The 15,438-nt window shown below is 45.1% G+C and overlaps 1 protein-coding gene across 6 annotated transcripts in view; it reads right to left on the bottom strand.

Moving 5' to 3' along the window:
• Positions 1-15,438, bottom strand: part of dysf (dysferlin, limb girdle muscular dystrophy 2B (autosomal recessive)) — a 361,838-nt gene that overhangs the window by 237,333 nt on the left and 109,067 nt on the right. For all 6 annotated transcript variants that reach the window (XM_068028674.1, XM_068028673.1, XM_068028677.1 and 3 more), the window contains exons 17-18: positions 9,441-9,556; positions 7,798-7,911 (exon numbers count right to left, since the gene is read on the bottom strand). In XM_068028674.1, coding sequence (XP_067884775.1) covers positions 7,798-7,911; positions 9,441-9,556 — 230 coding nt within the window. The remainder of the gene's footprint in view (positions 1-7,797; positions 7,912-9,440; positions 9,557-15,438) is intronic.

Genomic DNA, 15,438 nt, shown 5'->3' with positions numbered 1-15,438 from the left:
CTGATAACCTGGTACCGTGCTCTAACCTGATACCGTGCTCCAACCTGGTAATGAAGAGGTACCTGGTACCGTGCTCTAATCTGGTAATGAAGAATAACCTGGTACCGTGCTCTAACCTGATAACCTGGTACCGTGCTCTAACCTGGTAATGAAGAGTAACCTGGTACCGTGCTCTAACCTGGTAATGAAGAGGTACCTGGTACCGTGCTCTAATCTGGTAATGAAGAATAACCTGGTACCGTGCTCTAACCTGATAACCTGGTACCGTGCTCCAACCTGATAACCTGGTACCGTGCTCTAACCTGGTAATGAAGAATAACCTGGTACCGTGCTCTAACCTGATAACCTGGTACCGTGCTATAACCTGGTAATGAATAATAACCTGGTACCGTGCTCTAACCTGATAACCTGGTACCGTGCTCCAACCTGGTAATGAAGAGGTACCTGGTACCGTGCTCTAACCTGGTAATGAAGAGTAACCTGGTACCGTGCTCTAACCTGGTAATGAAGAGGTACCTGGTACCGTGCTCTAATCTGGTAATGAAGAGGTACCTGGTACCGTGCTCTAACCTGGTAATGAAGAGTAACCTGGTACCGTGCTCTAACCTGGTAATGAAGAGGTACCTGATACCATGCTCCAACCTGGTAATGAAGAGGTACCTGGTACCGTGCTCTAACCTGGTAATGAAGAGTAACCTGGTACCGTGCTCTAACCTGGTAATGAAGAGGTACCTGATACCGTGCTCCAACCTGGTAATGAAGAGTAACCTGGTACCGTGCTCTAACCTGGTAATGAAGAGGTACCTGGTACCGTGCTCTAATCTGGTAATGAAGAATAACCTGGTACCGTGCTCTAACCTGATAACCTGGTACCGTGCTCCAACCTGATAACCTGGTACCGTGCTCTAACCTGGTAATGAAGAATAACCTGGTACCGTGCTCTAACCTGATAACCTGGTACCGTGCTATAACCTGGTAATGAATAATAACCTGGTACCGTGCTCTAACCTGATAACCTGGTACCGTGCTATAACCTGGTAATGAAGAATAACCTGGTACCGTGCACTAACCTGATAACCTGGTACCGTGCTCTGACCTGGTAATGAAAAATAACCTGGTACCGTGCTCTAACCTGGTAATGAAGAGTTACCTGGTACCGTGCTATAACTTGGTAATGAAGAATAACCTGGTACCATGCTATAACCTGATAACCTGCTACCATGCTCTAACCTAGTAATGAAGAATAACCTGGTACCGTGCTCTAACCTGATAACCTGCTACCATGCTATAACCTGGTAATGAAGAGTTACCTGGTACCGTGCTATAACCTGATAACCTGCTACCATGCTATAACCTAGTAATGAAAAATAACCTTGTACCGTGCTCTAACCTGGTAATGAAGAGGTACCTGGTACCGTGCTCTAACCTGGTAATGAAGAATAACCTGGTACCATGCTCTAACCTGATAACCTGGTACCGTGCTCTAACCTGATACCGTGCTCCAACCTGGTAATGAAGAGGTACCTGGTACCGTGCTCTAACCTGGTAATGAAGAGTAACCTGGTACCGTGCTCTAACCTGGTAATGAAGAGGTACCTGGTACCGTGCTCTAATCTGGTAATGGAGAATAACCTGGTACCGTGCTCTAACCTGATAACCTGGTACCGTGCTCCAACCTGATAACCTGGTACCGTGCTCTAACCTGGTAATGAAGAATAACCTGGTACCGTGCTCTAACCTGATAACCTGGTACCGTGCTATAACCTGGTAATGAATAATAACCTGGTACCGTGCTCTAACCTGATAACCTGGTACCGTGCTCCAACCTGGTAATGAAGAGGTACCTGGTACCGTGCTCTAACCTGGTAATGAAGAGTAACCTGGTACCGTGCTCTAACCTGGTAATGAAGAGGTACCTGGTACCGTGCTCTAATCTGGTAATGAAGAGGTACCTGGTACCGTGCTCTAACCTGGTAATGAAGAGTAACCTGGTACCGTGCTCTAACCTGGTAATGAAGAGGTACCTGATACCATGCTCCAACCTGGTAATGAAGAGGTACCTGGTACCGTGCTCTAACCTGGTAATGAAGAGTAACCTGGTACCGTGCTCTAACCTGGTAATGAAGAGGTACCTGATACCGTGCTCCAACCTGGTAATGAAGAGTAACCTGGTACCGTGCTCTAACCTGGTAATGAAGAGGTACCTGGTACCGTGCTCTAATCTGGTAATGAAGAATAACCTGGTACCGTGCTCTAACCTGATAACCTGGTACCGTGCTCCAACCTGATAACCTGGTACCGTGCTCTAACCTGGTAATGAAGAATAACCTGGTACCGTGCTCTAACCTGATAACCTGGTACCGTGCTATAACCTGGTAATGAATAATAACCTGGTACCGTGCTCTAACCTGATAACCTGGTACCGTGCTATAACCTGGTAATGAAGAATAACCTGGTACCGTGCACTAACCTGATAACCTGGTACCGTGCTCTGACCTGGTAATGAAAAATAACCTGGTACCGTGCTCTAACCTGGTAATGAAGAGTTACCTGGTACCGTGCTATAACTTGGTAATGAAGAATAACCTGGTACCATGCTATAACCTGATAACCTGCTACCATGCTCTAACCTAGTAATGAAGAATAACCTGGTACCGTGCTCTAACCTGATAACCTGCTACCATGCTATAACCTGGTAATGAAGAGTTACCTGGTACCGTGCTATAACCTGATAACCTGCTACCATGCTATAACCTAGTAATGAAAAATAACCTTGTACCGTGCTCTAACCTGGTAATGAAGAGGTACCTGGTACCGTGCTCTAACCTGGTAATGAAGAATAACCTGGTACCATGCTCTAACCTGATAACCTGGTACCGTGCTCTAACCTGATACCGTGCTCCAACCTGGTAATGAAGAGGTACCTGGTACCGTGCTCTAACCTGGTAATGAAGAGTAACCTGGTACCGTGCTCTAACCTGGTAATGAAGAGGTACCTGGTACCGTGCTCTAATCTGGTAATGGAGAATAACCTGGGACCGTGCTCTAACCTGATAACCTGGTACCGTGCTCCAACCTGATAACCTGGTACCGTGCTCTAACCTGGTAATGAAGAATTACCTGGTACCATGCTCTAACCTGATAACCTGGTACCGTGCTCTAACCTGGTAATGAAGAATAACCTGGTACCGTGCTCTAACCTGATAACCTGGTACCGTGCTATAACCTGGTAATGAATAATAACCTGGTACCGTGCTCTAACCTGATAACCTGGTACCGTGCTCCAACCTGATAACCTGGTACCGTGCTCTAACCTGGTAATGAAGAATTACCTGGTACCATGCTCTAACCTGATAACCTGGTACCGTGCTATAACCTGGTAATGAAGAGTAACCTGGTACCGTGCTCTAACCTGATAACCTGGTACCGTGCTATAACCTGGTAATGAATAATAACCTGGTACCGTGCTCTAACCTGATAACCTGGTACCGTGCTATAACCTGGTAATGAAGAATAACCTGGTACCGTGCTCTAACCTGATAACCTGGTACCGTGCTATAACCTGGTAATGAAGAATAACCTGGTACCGTGCACTAACCTGATACCGTGCTCTGACCTGGTAATGAAAAATAACCTGGTACCGTGCTCTAACCTGGTAATGAAGAGTTACCTGGTACCGTGCTATAACTTGGTAATGAAGAATAACCTGGTACCGTGCTATAACCTGATAACCTGCTACCATGCTCTAACCTAGTAATGAAGAATAACCTGGTACCGTGCTCTAACCTGATAACCTGCTACCATGCTCTAACCTAGTAATGAAGAATAACCTGGTACCGTGCTCTAACCTGATAACCTGCTACCATGCTATAACCTGGTAATGAAGAATAACCTGGTACCATGCTCTAACCTGATAACCTGGTACCGTGCTCTAACCTGGTAATGAAGAATAACCTGGTACCATGCTCTAACCTGATAACCTGGTACCGTGCTCTAACCTGAAAACCTGGTACCATGCTCCAACCTAATAACCTGGTACTGTGCTATAACCTAGTAATGAAGAATAACCTGGTACCATGCTCTAACCTAATAACCTGGTACCGTACTCCAACCTGGTAATGAAGAGTAACCTGGTACCATGCTCTAACCTGATAACCTGGTACCGTGCTCTAACCTGAAAACCTGGTACCGTGCTCTAACCTGATAACCTGGTACCGTGCTCTAACCTGAAAACCTGGTACCGTGCTCCAACCTAGTAATGAAGAATAACCGGGTACCATGCTCTAACCTGATAACCTGGTACCATGCTCTACGCTGATAACCTGGTACCGTGCTCAAACCTAGTAATGAAGAGTTGCCTGGTTCCATGGTCTAACCTGGTAATGAAGAGTAACCTGGCACCGTGCTCAGAGCACAAGTAATGAAGAGTAAACTAGTACCATGGTCTAACCTGTTAATGAAGAGTAATCTGGTACTGTGCTCAAGAGTCATAGAGTTATACAGCACAGAAACACTTCGGCCCATCGTATCTGTGCTGGCCATCAATCACCTAACTATTCTAATCCCATTTTCCAGCACTTGGCCCGTAGCCTTGTATGCTATGGTGTTTCATGTGCACATCTAAATACTTCTTAAATGTTGTGAGGGTTCCTACCTCTACCATCCCTTCAGGCAGTGTGTTCTAGATTCCAACCACCCTCTGAGTGAAAAATGTTTTCCTCAAATCCCCTCTAAACCTCATACCCCTTACCTTAAATCTATGCCCCCTGGTTATTGACCCCTCCACTAAGGGAAAAAATGTCTTCCTATCTAACCTATCAATGCCCCTCATAATTTTTTTACACCTCAGTCATGTCCCCCCTCAGCCTTCTCTGCTCTAAGGAAAACAACCCTAGCCTTTTCAGTCTGTCTTCATAACTGAAATGCTCCAGCCCAGGCAACATCCTGGTGAATCTCCTCTGCACTCTCTCCAGTGCAATCACATCCTTCCTATAGTGTGATGACCAGAACTGTACACAGGACTCCAGCTGTGGCCTAACTAGCGTTTTATACAGCTCCATCATAACCTCCCTGCTCTTATATTCTATGCCTTGGCTAATAAAGGCAAGTATCCCGTATGCCTTCCTAACCACCTTATCCACTTGTGCTACTGCCTTCAGTAATCTATGGACAAGTACATCACTGTCCCTCTGACCCTCTGTACTTCCTAGGGTCCTACCATCCATTATATATTCCCTGGCCTGTTAGTCCTCCCAAAATGCATCACCTCACACTTTTCAGGAATAATTTCCGTTTGCCACAGCTTCGCCCATCTTACCAGCCATCTATATCGTCCTGTAATCTAAGGCTTTCCTCCTCACTATTTACGATACTACCAATTTTCGTGGCATCTGCAAATTTACTGATCATACCTCCTATATTCATGTCTAAATCATTAATGTACACTACAAACAGCAAGGGTCCCAGCACCGATCCCTGTGGTACACAACTGGTCACAAGTTTCCACTTGCAAAATCAACCCTCGACCATCACCCTCTGCCTCCTGCCACTAAGCCAATTTTGGATCCAATTTGCCAAATTGCCCTGGAGCCCATGGGCTCTTACCTTCTCAACCAATCTCCCATGCGGGACCTTATCAAAAGCCTTACTGAAGTCCATGTAGACTACTCGAAAAATTCAATCAAGTTAGTTAGACACGATCTCCCCCTGACAAAGCCATGCTGACTATCCCTGATTAATCCCTGCCTCTCCAACTGGAGACTAATCCTGTCCCTCAGAATTTTTTCCAATAGTTTCACCACCACTGATGTTAGAAGTCTAGTAATGAAGAGTAACCTAGTACCTTGGTCTAACCTGGTAATGAAGAGTAACCTGCTGCCATGGATGTAGACCATCAGGTCCTGTTGATCTTTCTGCCTTTAATCCCATTAGTTTGTCAAATACTTTGCCCCTTGTGATAGAAACTGTTACAAGATCTTTCCTCCTATTAGCTCCTTGCTTCTCTGATATCTGTGGGATCTTCAGAATGTCCTCCACCATGAAGACTTATAAAGGGGAACCAGTAGATGTAGTGTATTTAGATTTCCAGAAGGCATTTGATAAGGTGCCACATAAAAGATTATTGCACAAGATAGGAGCTCACGGTATTGGGGGTAATGTATTAGCATGGATTGAGGATTGGTTAACTCACAGAAGACAGAGAGTCGGGATTAATGGGTCTTTTTCAGGTTGGAAAGATGTCACTAGTGTAGAGTGCCACAAGGATCAGTCCCAGGGCCTCAATTAGTTACTATCTATATTCATGACTTGGAGGAGGGGGCAGAGTGTAATATATCCAAATTTGCTGATGATACAAAAATAGGTGGGAGGGCATGTTGTGATGAGGACATAAGGAATCTGCAAGGGGATACAGATAGGTTGAGTCAGTGGGAAAAAACTTGGCAGATGGAGTTTAATGTAGGAAAGTGTGAGGTCATGCACTTTGGTCGAAAGAATCAGAAAGCAGATTATTATTTATATGGAGAGAGACTCCAAAAAAGTGAAGCACAGAGGGATCTGGGTGTTCTTGTGCATGAAACACAAAAAGTTAGCATGCAGGTGCAGCAAGTAATTAAGAAGGCAAATTGAATTTTGGCCTTTATTGCTCGGGGGTTGCAGTTTAAAAATAGGGAAGTCTTGTTACAACTGTACAGGGTGTTGGTGAGGCCGCACCTGGAGTACTGCGTACAGTTTTGGTCCCCGTGTTTAAGAGGATATTGGAGGCAGTTCAAAAGAGATTCACTAGGCTGATTCTTGGGATGAAGGGGTTGACTTATCAAGAACGGCTAAACAGGTTAGGCCTTTATTCAGTAGAGTTTAGCAAAATGAGGGGTGATCTTACTGAAATGTACAAGATTCTGAGGGGGCTTAACAGGGTAGATGTTGAGAAAATGTTTCCACTGGTGGGGGAGTCGCGAACTAGGGGACATAGTTACAAGATAAGGGGATGCTCATTTAAAACTGAGATGCAAAGAAATTTCTTCTCTCAGAATGTCTGGAATTCTCTACTCCAAAGAGTTGTGGAGGCTAGATCACTGGTAGTATTTAAAGAGGAGGTAGATAGATTTTTGAAATATCGGGGAGTTGAGGGCTATGAGGAGATGGCACGCAAGAAGAGTTGAGGTCTGGGGCGTGATCTTATTGAATGGCAGGGCAGGCTTGAAGAGCCAAGTGACCTACTCCTGCTCCTATTTCTTATGTTCTTATGCTCTAACCTGGTAATGAAGAGTAATCTGGTACCGTGCTCTAACCTGGTTACGAAAAGAAACCTGTACTGCACTCGAACCTAGTAATGAAGAGTAACCTGGTACCTTGCTCTCACCTGGTAATGAAGAGTAACCTGGCAACGTGCTCTAACCTGATAATTAATAACAATGTAGTACTGTGCTCTAACTTGGTAATCTGGTAGATAATAATACTAATCAATTCTCGCCTCTGAGTCAGACAGTCATGGGTACCTGTCTCACTCCAGAGACTGCAGCACAAATCCCAGGCTCTCACTCCCAGTGTAGTATTGAAGGCACTATTTTGAAGAAGATCACAGGGGAGTTCTCCCCAGTGTCCTGGCCAATATCTATCCCTCAACCAACGTCACTAAAAAAACAAGCCCTGCATCCAATTGCTACTTGTGGGTCAACTGGGCGTCCTGTTTGTCCGTATCACAACAGTGACTACACTTCAAAAGTATCTTGTATTGCAACTGTTTTGAGATGTTTCTGTGAGATATCATGTTTAAAACATAAACCTCCAGGAAATTACCTCGACTCTCAGGAGATCGTCTGATGGAATTTCCTCAATCTTCTGCTCCGCCCGGTCCACTAACTTGGTGCCCAGTTCCACCAGGATCCTGCCTCGATAGGCCATTGCTTCACCCTGAGGACAAGAGAATCACCGAAACCAGTGAGCTGAACACAAACTGGTGCATCCGCACTACTCAGCAGTTTAGAGCACAGGAGAAGGCCAACTGGCCCTTTGTGTCTGTTCACCTCTTTACTGATTCACACAATCATCTTTGCTCCTTAAAACTACCCCTTATAAAGTAAGGAAGAAGGTCAGAAGGAAGAAAGGAAGGGAAGGACATACTTGCATTTCAGTAGCAACTTTCACAACCTCAGGGCATCACAGCCAACAATGTACTTTTGAGGAGTCACCATTGTTGTGATGGAGGGAAATCAGTGCAGTACTCTATCCTAAACATCTTCTCATTGCTGCATCTCCCCATGTGGAACAGTAAAATCAAAGCCCAATTATCTCCAAGACAAGCTCCTCTATCTGAGAAAGTTCTTTTCGCATTTCCTTCACATTCTGCACCTCCTACTCTTTCTTTCCCCCATCTCAATCATTCTTACCTTTCCTATCTTATCCATACTATTAAAGCATGGCAGCTTTGGATTTTACTCTCTTGACATTCCTAAATTCTAAATATTATTTTCACTCCACTCTTCATCCTCCCGGCATCCTCTCTAACTCTTACACATAGAGAGTGGCAGTTTTCAAAATCAGGCAACTGGTATTTGAATGGCAGGGAGAGGCAGCATCTCGGCCTTTACCTCTGCTTACTTACATTGGCTCCTCGATCAGCAAACGCCTCAGTTATAAAACTCTCATCCTTGCTTTCAAATCCCTCAATGGTCTCGCCCTCTCCCTACCTCAATAATCTCCTCCAGCTCCACCACACTACAAGATTTCAGTTCTGACCTCCTCTGCATCCCTGATTTTAATTGCTTCACCAATGGTCAGCTGCCTAGGCCCTAAACTCTGGAATTCCCTCCCTAAACCCCCTCCGCCTTTCTACCTTTCTCTCCTCCCTTAAGGTGCTCCTTAAAACCTACCTCTTTAACCGAGCTTTTGATCACCTGCCCTAAAATCTCCTTTTATGGCTGAATATCAACTTAGGTCTGAGAGTGCTCCTGGGAAGTGCCTCGGGATGTTTTGGATGAGGTGTTAAACCGAGGCCCAATCTGCCCTCTCTGTTGGCCATAGAAAATGCTATGGCACTATTTCAAAGAAGAGTAAGGCAGACTACCCCTGTGTCATGGCCAATATTTATCCCTCAATTAACATCACAAAAACAGATTATCTGGTCATTGTCACATTGCTGTTTGTAGGATCTTGCTGTGTGCAAATTGGCTGCTGTATTTCCATTTATTGGAAAGCACTTTGAGATGCCATGGAGATTTGATAAGTTGTTAAATAAATGGAAGTTCTTCCCTTGCCAATCATAGTGCTGCCCTGCACTTTGGCTTTTGACCTTTCACCTCAGCTTCACAATATTAACCCGAAAGCACCATTGGACATTGAGTTTCCATTGCAATCAAACCATTGGGGGATTAATTTCTGCTGACTAGTTTCCCAAGAGGCTAGCAGCAGATGGATATGTGGAGATTACCCGTGCTCCATACCTTTCCAAGGTTCATGTCTACGTAAGGATCAGGGAAGCCTGTAAACTCTCGTGGGCTGCCGTACAGGTTCACGAAGCAGGGCCCAAAGGTCGGGAGGTATCCCAGGCCATCATCAACTGTCAGAGAGCCAGAGAAGAAACACAAAGAGGTGCAGAGGAAAACATCACTTTGGGTTAGAACTTCTGCAAAACCCTACCTGCCCCACTCAATTTCCCTCCAGGTCATAATTCCCCCACCATTCCCTCCCCCATCCAATACCAATCAGAAAAGTGATGGACAGTGTCATCGACAGTGCTATCTAAGCAGCACTTACTTAGTAATAACCTGCTCACTGATGCTCAGTTTAGGTTCTGCCAGGGCCACTCAGATCCTGACCTCATTACAGCCTTGGTGCAAACATGGACAAAAAGGCTGAATTCCAAAGATGAGGTGAGAATGACTGCCCTTGACATCAACGCAGCATTTGACCGAGTATGGCATCAAGGAGCCCTAGCAAAACTGGAGTCAATGGGAATCAGGGGGAAAATTCTCCACTGGTTGGGGTCATACCGAGCACATAGTTATGGTTGTTGGAGGCCAATCATCTCAGCTCCAGTACATCACTGCAGGAGTTCCTCAGGGTAGTGTCCTAGACCCAACCATCTTCAGCTGCTTCGTCTTCTCTCCATCATAAGGTCAGAAGTGGGGATGTTCACTGAGTGGGATTGGGTGGGGTGTTCAGATTGGGCACAGTGTTCAGATCCATTTGCGACTCCTCAGTCTAACCACCTCTTTTTGAATTCAATTGCATTACATTGTTGAATCGCCCACCAACAACATGACCATTGACTAGAAACTTAACTGGACCAGCCACGTAAAACAACAGCAGGTCAGAGGCTGGATATTCTGTGGTGAGTAATTCATCTCTTAACTCCCCAAAATCTTTCCACCACCTACAAGACACAAGTTAGGAGTGTGATGGAATAATCTCTATTTGCCTGGATGGCTGCAACAGTGCTCGATACCATCCAGGACCGTGCAGCCCGCTTGATTGGCACCCCATTCACCAACTTACACATTCACTCCCTTCGCTACTAGCACACAGTGGCAGCAGTGTGTACCATCTACAAGATGCACTGCAGCAATGCACCAAGGCTCCTTCGACAGCACCTTCCAAACCCACAACCTTTACCACCTAGAAGGACAAGGGCAGCAGATGCATGGGAACACCACCACCTGCAAGTTTCCCTCTAAGCCACATACCATCCTGACTTGGAACTATATCGCCGTTCCTTCACTGTCGCTGGGTCAAAATCCTGGAACTCCCTCCCTAACAGCACTGTAAGTCTCACATGGACTGCAGCGGTTCAAGAAGGCAGCTGACTACCACTTTCTCAAGGGCAATTAGGGATGGGCAATAAATGCTGGTCATGCCAGTGATACCCACATCCCGTGAATGAATGAAAAAGCTCCACCCCACCCAATCCCAATAATGATTTAACCTTCGAAGACCACGGAGGTGAATACTTCCATTATATTGAAACAATAAAATTAGAGCATCTGATCAAAAAGGGTTTTAATAGTTTCTCCTTCTTTACCCTATTTCCAGTGACAGAAGGATCGGTAACCAGAGGATACAGATTTAAGTTAATGAGCAGATATTTTTTTACGCAGCGAGTTGTTGTGATCTGGAATGCGCTAGCTGAAAGGGCAGTGGAAACAGATTCAATAGTAACCTTCAAAAGGGAATTGGATATATCTTTAAAGGGGAAAAATTTGCAGGACTATGGGGGAAAAAAGGGGAGTGGGGCTAATTGGACAGCTCTTTCAAAAAGTCAGCACAGCTTCATTGAGTCAAGTGACCTTCTCCTGTGCTGTATCGTTCGATGTGAGTTCTGGATTCTCCCACCAGAGGAAATAGTTTCTCTGTATCTAACCAATTGAATCCCTTTATCATATTAAACCTCTCAATTCGAACACCCTTCATTAAGGTGCTTTATCCCTATGTAAGTCAAATTAGTGGCAAATGATCAAACTAAGGACCGATCCAGACACGGACTCTAAGGGATGGAAAGATCTCCTATTTCATGATTATGAACACAGTTATTTTACTGGGCTAATAATATCCAGCAACACGAGTTCAAATCCCACCACAGTACTTTGAGAATTTGAATTTGGAAAAAAAGCTGGAAATATAAAACTAGTCTCAGTAAAAGTGACTATGAAGCTGTCGGATTTTCATAAAAGCCCAACTGACTCACTAAGGATATACTTGCGCTGGAGGCGGTGCAGCGAAGATTTACTACATTGGTCCCTGGGATGAGGGGGTTGTCCTAAGATGAGAGGCTGAGTTAATTGGGCCAATATTCTCTGGAGTTTAGAAGAATGAGAGGTGAACTAATTGAGACATACAAGATTCTGAGAGGGCTTGATAGGGTAGAAGCTGAGAGATTGTTCCCACTGGTCAGGGAATCTAGAACACGGGGACGCAGTCTCAGGATAAGGGGCCAATCATTCAGGACTGAGATGAGGAGAAATTACTTCACTCAAAGGATTGTGAATCTTTGGAATTCTCTACCCCAGAGGGTTGTGGATGCTCCATCATTGAATACATTTAAGGTTGGGATTGATAGATCTTTGGTCTGGCAGGGAATCAAGGCATATGGGGAGCAGGCAGGAAAGTGCAATTGAAGCCCAAGATCAGCGATGATCAGATTGAATGGCGGAGCAGGCTCGATGGGCCGTATGGTCTACTCCTGCTCCTATTTCTTGTGCTCTTGTGTAATGCCCTTTGGGGAAGGAAAGCTGGTGACTTTACCCAGTCTGTTTTTTTACATATATAACATATTCCCCTAGTCCCACACCAGGGTGACTAGCTCTTAACTGCCTTCTGGAGTAGCGAAACAAGTCATTCAGTTGTACAAGGGCAACTAGCGATGGGAAATAAATGCCAGCCTTGCCAACGATGCCCATATCTCGAGAATGAATTTTTAAAAATCAATTGGTGGGGTAAAATCAGAGGTGTGGGTTTGCAAGGTTTGTACTACCTCAGGGCCCCTCAAATGCAACAATAAACTCTCTGGGGTCTATCATTGATCGAATTACCTTTCACTGCACCATTGAAACCTGAGAAGTCAAGGGTTGGTAATTATACAGATACAGTATCTAAACCAACATGGCCATCAACTTCCCCAACACCAATAAAATTCCCAATATCATTCCCAACACCAACGCAATTCCCAACACAATTCCCAACACCAACACCAACACCAATATCAGGCATCCAGAGGCAACATATAGCCAGAAAGACAGAAATTCTACCAATATAATATAAATTGGAGCACGTCAATGATTTCAGAGATGGAGTGTAAGTATCTTGTCAGAACCAATCAATGGATTCTCCGCTTCTATTCTGTTCTATTATGAAGAAATGGAACAAGGATATGATGATCCTCCTTGTCTTGCTTTATCAACTAGTTCATCTGTTTAGGTAGAATCAGATCATATTTAGTTGGAGGAAAGGCCATTGTAGCAAAGAAGTGCTCCAGAGACAACTAGACACAATTTTTGGGGAAGGAAGGAATGGATATGGTGAGCATGGCCCTGAGATCAATCAAAAACTTACATGGGTAAGGTTGGGTTTATTCTTGTGAGAGTAACACTTTTTTTGTGCATTGTCTCCTCTTACTCCAGCCATCAGAACAGCCCTGTGTCAATTCCCCAGGAAACGATCACTGGGGGGCATACAAGTGTAACCCAGCAATGACTATTCATCTATCTGGAGCTATCCATGGGCTTCTAGGATCAAAGTCAAAGTCTAGAAGGGTATGTTGATGGTGTTAGATGAAGTCGGGTAGAGGGAGGCTCATATGGAGCGTAAATACCGTCAATGAATAAACGGACCGACTGTCCTGTTTCGGTACTCTAAATTCTATCTAATTCTATAATTTCCCATTCCCGTAACTGCCCATGGTCCTTACTGAAGCCTTTTTATGTACACAAGACTTTTGGAGATGTTATGAATTGTTGACTATGGATACATGAAAAGCCACTCACACACATGCAGCTGAAAGTGAGTTGAGTTTGGAAAGAACACAAGGACACAGCAGATGTGAAATGAACAAGTATGGTTAGAGCCGACCGAACCACAAGGCCTCTTGATACAATACATCCATCAACCAATAAAGCATGTCTCTTGCACAAGTGATGTGAGGGGGAAGGGAGGATCCTGTGTGCAAGGCTGATTAAAGGGATGGAGGATAAATATAACACATATGGTGACAGGAATGGAGCATATTGCGATTTGCATGAGTAGCAATTTTGCTTACCGTTTTAAAACCAAACTCTTTGCTATTGGGAGGACTTAGGGTGAGTGTTCGGTTAGGTTGGGCCCATCCCACAAACCAGGGTCAAATTTCCTGCTTACGCTCATGGCCTCATCTTGCAGATGGACAATGGCCGACCAATGGGAGACCCTTGAATGTCAACCTGACATGACTCAACAGAGGCAAAATTCAACTTGAGCAGGAGCGCAAAATGGGCACAGGTAGATCGGCTGTCCTGCTGTGCACTCCGCAAGATTCTTATTTCAAGCAGCCAAATGGAACAGAAAATTGGGAGGCGTGTACAATAGGAGGCCAATCTACTACTTCCCACTGAATTTAAATTTCATCCCTTAGTATCTTCAGGAGTGGAAGGGAGAGAATCAGCAGAGCAATAATAACTTATTAAAATGTCTTTAATAGGGACCAGTCTTCTCTCTCACTGAATCCCTGAGTTAGTTTTCAGTCTTGTCCTTGCACTCAATACCAATTTGCACAGCACCATAAAACAACTTCCAGGTCAGAGGTCACAGTACAGGGTCTACGTGTAATTGAGTATTACCGCATTCCTTCGTTATCTGTGCATGGGGAGGCTGCAGATTGAGTGAGTGGATAGATAGCTTGAAAAGGCAACTCTATCCGCACTCTCCCCGCTCCTCTTGCAGTGCCCACCGCCTAGTCTGTAATCTTTGGCCCTATGGATGTTGCATGGGTTTCCTCCCATCCAATCACAATCTCATTGACCTGTGTGTTGTGCAGCCAAAGCAAGCCCCCATGCACCATAAAAGTAAATCTCAAGCAATGTCACTTGCACCTCACGGCCATTCTGAGCAAATCTAGTGTCAGCAATGCAAAAAGGTCCCCCAAAACAATATCCAAATGAATATAGAAAATCATACATCGAAACCTACAGCCGCTGATGGTTTCAGACATCGCTGGAGAAAAATCTGAAGCACAACGAAATGGGAAAAAAATGCAGACAGTTAGCGGGGTGGGATGTTAGAGGGAAAACATAATGGAGAGAGAGAGAGAGAGAAGGCAGAACTAGGAAGTGAATTTACCAAAATGATACCTGGACTCCTAAGGTTAAATTACGAAGAGAGATTACCCAAAATATAGTTGCATTCCTTGGAATTTAGAAGGTTAAGGGATGATTTCATCAAAGTTTTCAAGATATTAACAGAACTGATAAAGTAGATAGAATGATATTTCCACTGGTTGGGGAGTCTCGGACTAGGGGACACAGGGCTGAATTTTATCAGCCCCTCGACGCTGTGGCTCGTGGCGGGGAGGCCCATACGAGTGGGAGCGACCCGCCACGACGCCGAGAAGGCCCCGCCAGATATTAGCAGCGGCAGCGAAGCCTCGGTGTGGCCCCCCCCCCCCCCACCCCCAGCATTAAAATATTGAAATGAGTTAAATGAAAATGCAAATTAACCTACCTGCTGCTGCCGGCCGTCCCACGCCAATTTAACAGCCAACCGGCTGCAACTCACACGCCTTCAGAACTCCGTTGGAGTTCCGAGACGAGACACTGGTGGGGTGGGGGGGGGAGGAATAAAATTATCATGGCGGGGTGAGGTGGGGGCAAGCGGGGAAAACTATTCCTATTGGTTGTGGAGATGGTGGGACGGGGTTGAGGGTCAAAGATATTGAAGTTCGAAGGGGAACGTTCAGAATTTCATAGTGTAGTTTTG

Source organism: Heterodontus francisci, chromosome 1 (genome assembly GCF_036365525.1).
Source record: "Heterodontus francisci isolate sHetFra1 chromosome 1, sHetFra1.hap1, whole genome shotgun sequence".
Lineage (NCBI taxonomy): Eukaryota > Metazoa > Chordata > Chondrichthyes > Heterodontiformes > Heterodontidae > Heterodontus > Heterodontus francisci.
This window is presented reverse-complemented; position numbering and strand designations above follow the sequence as displayed.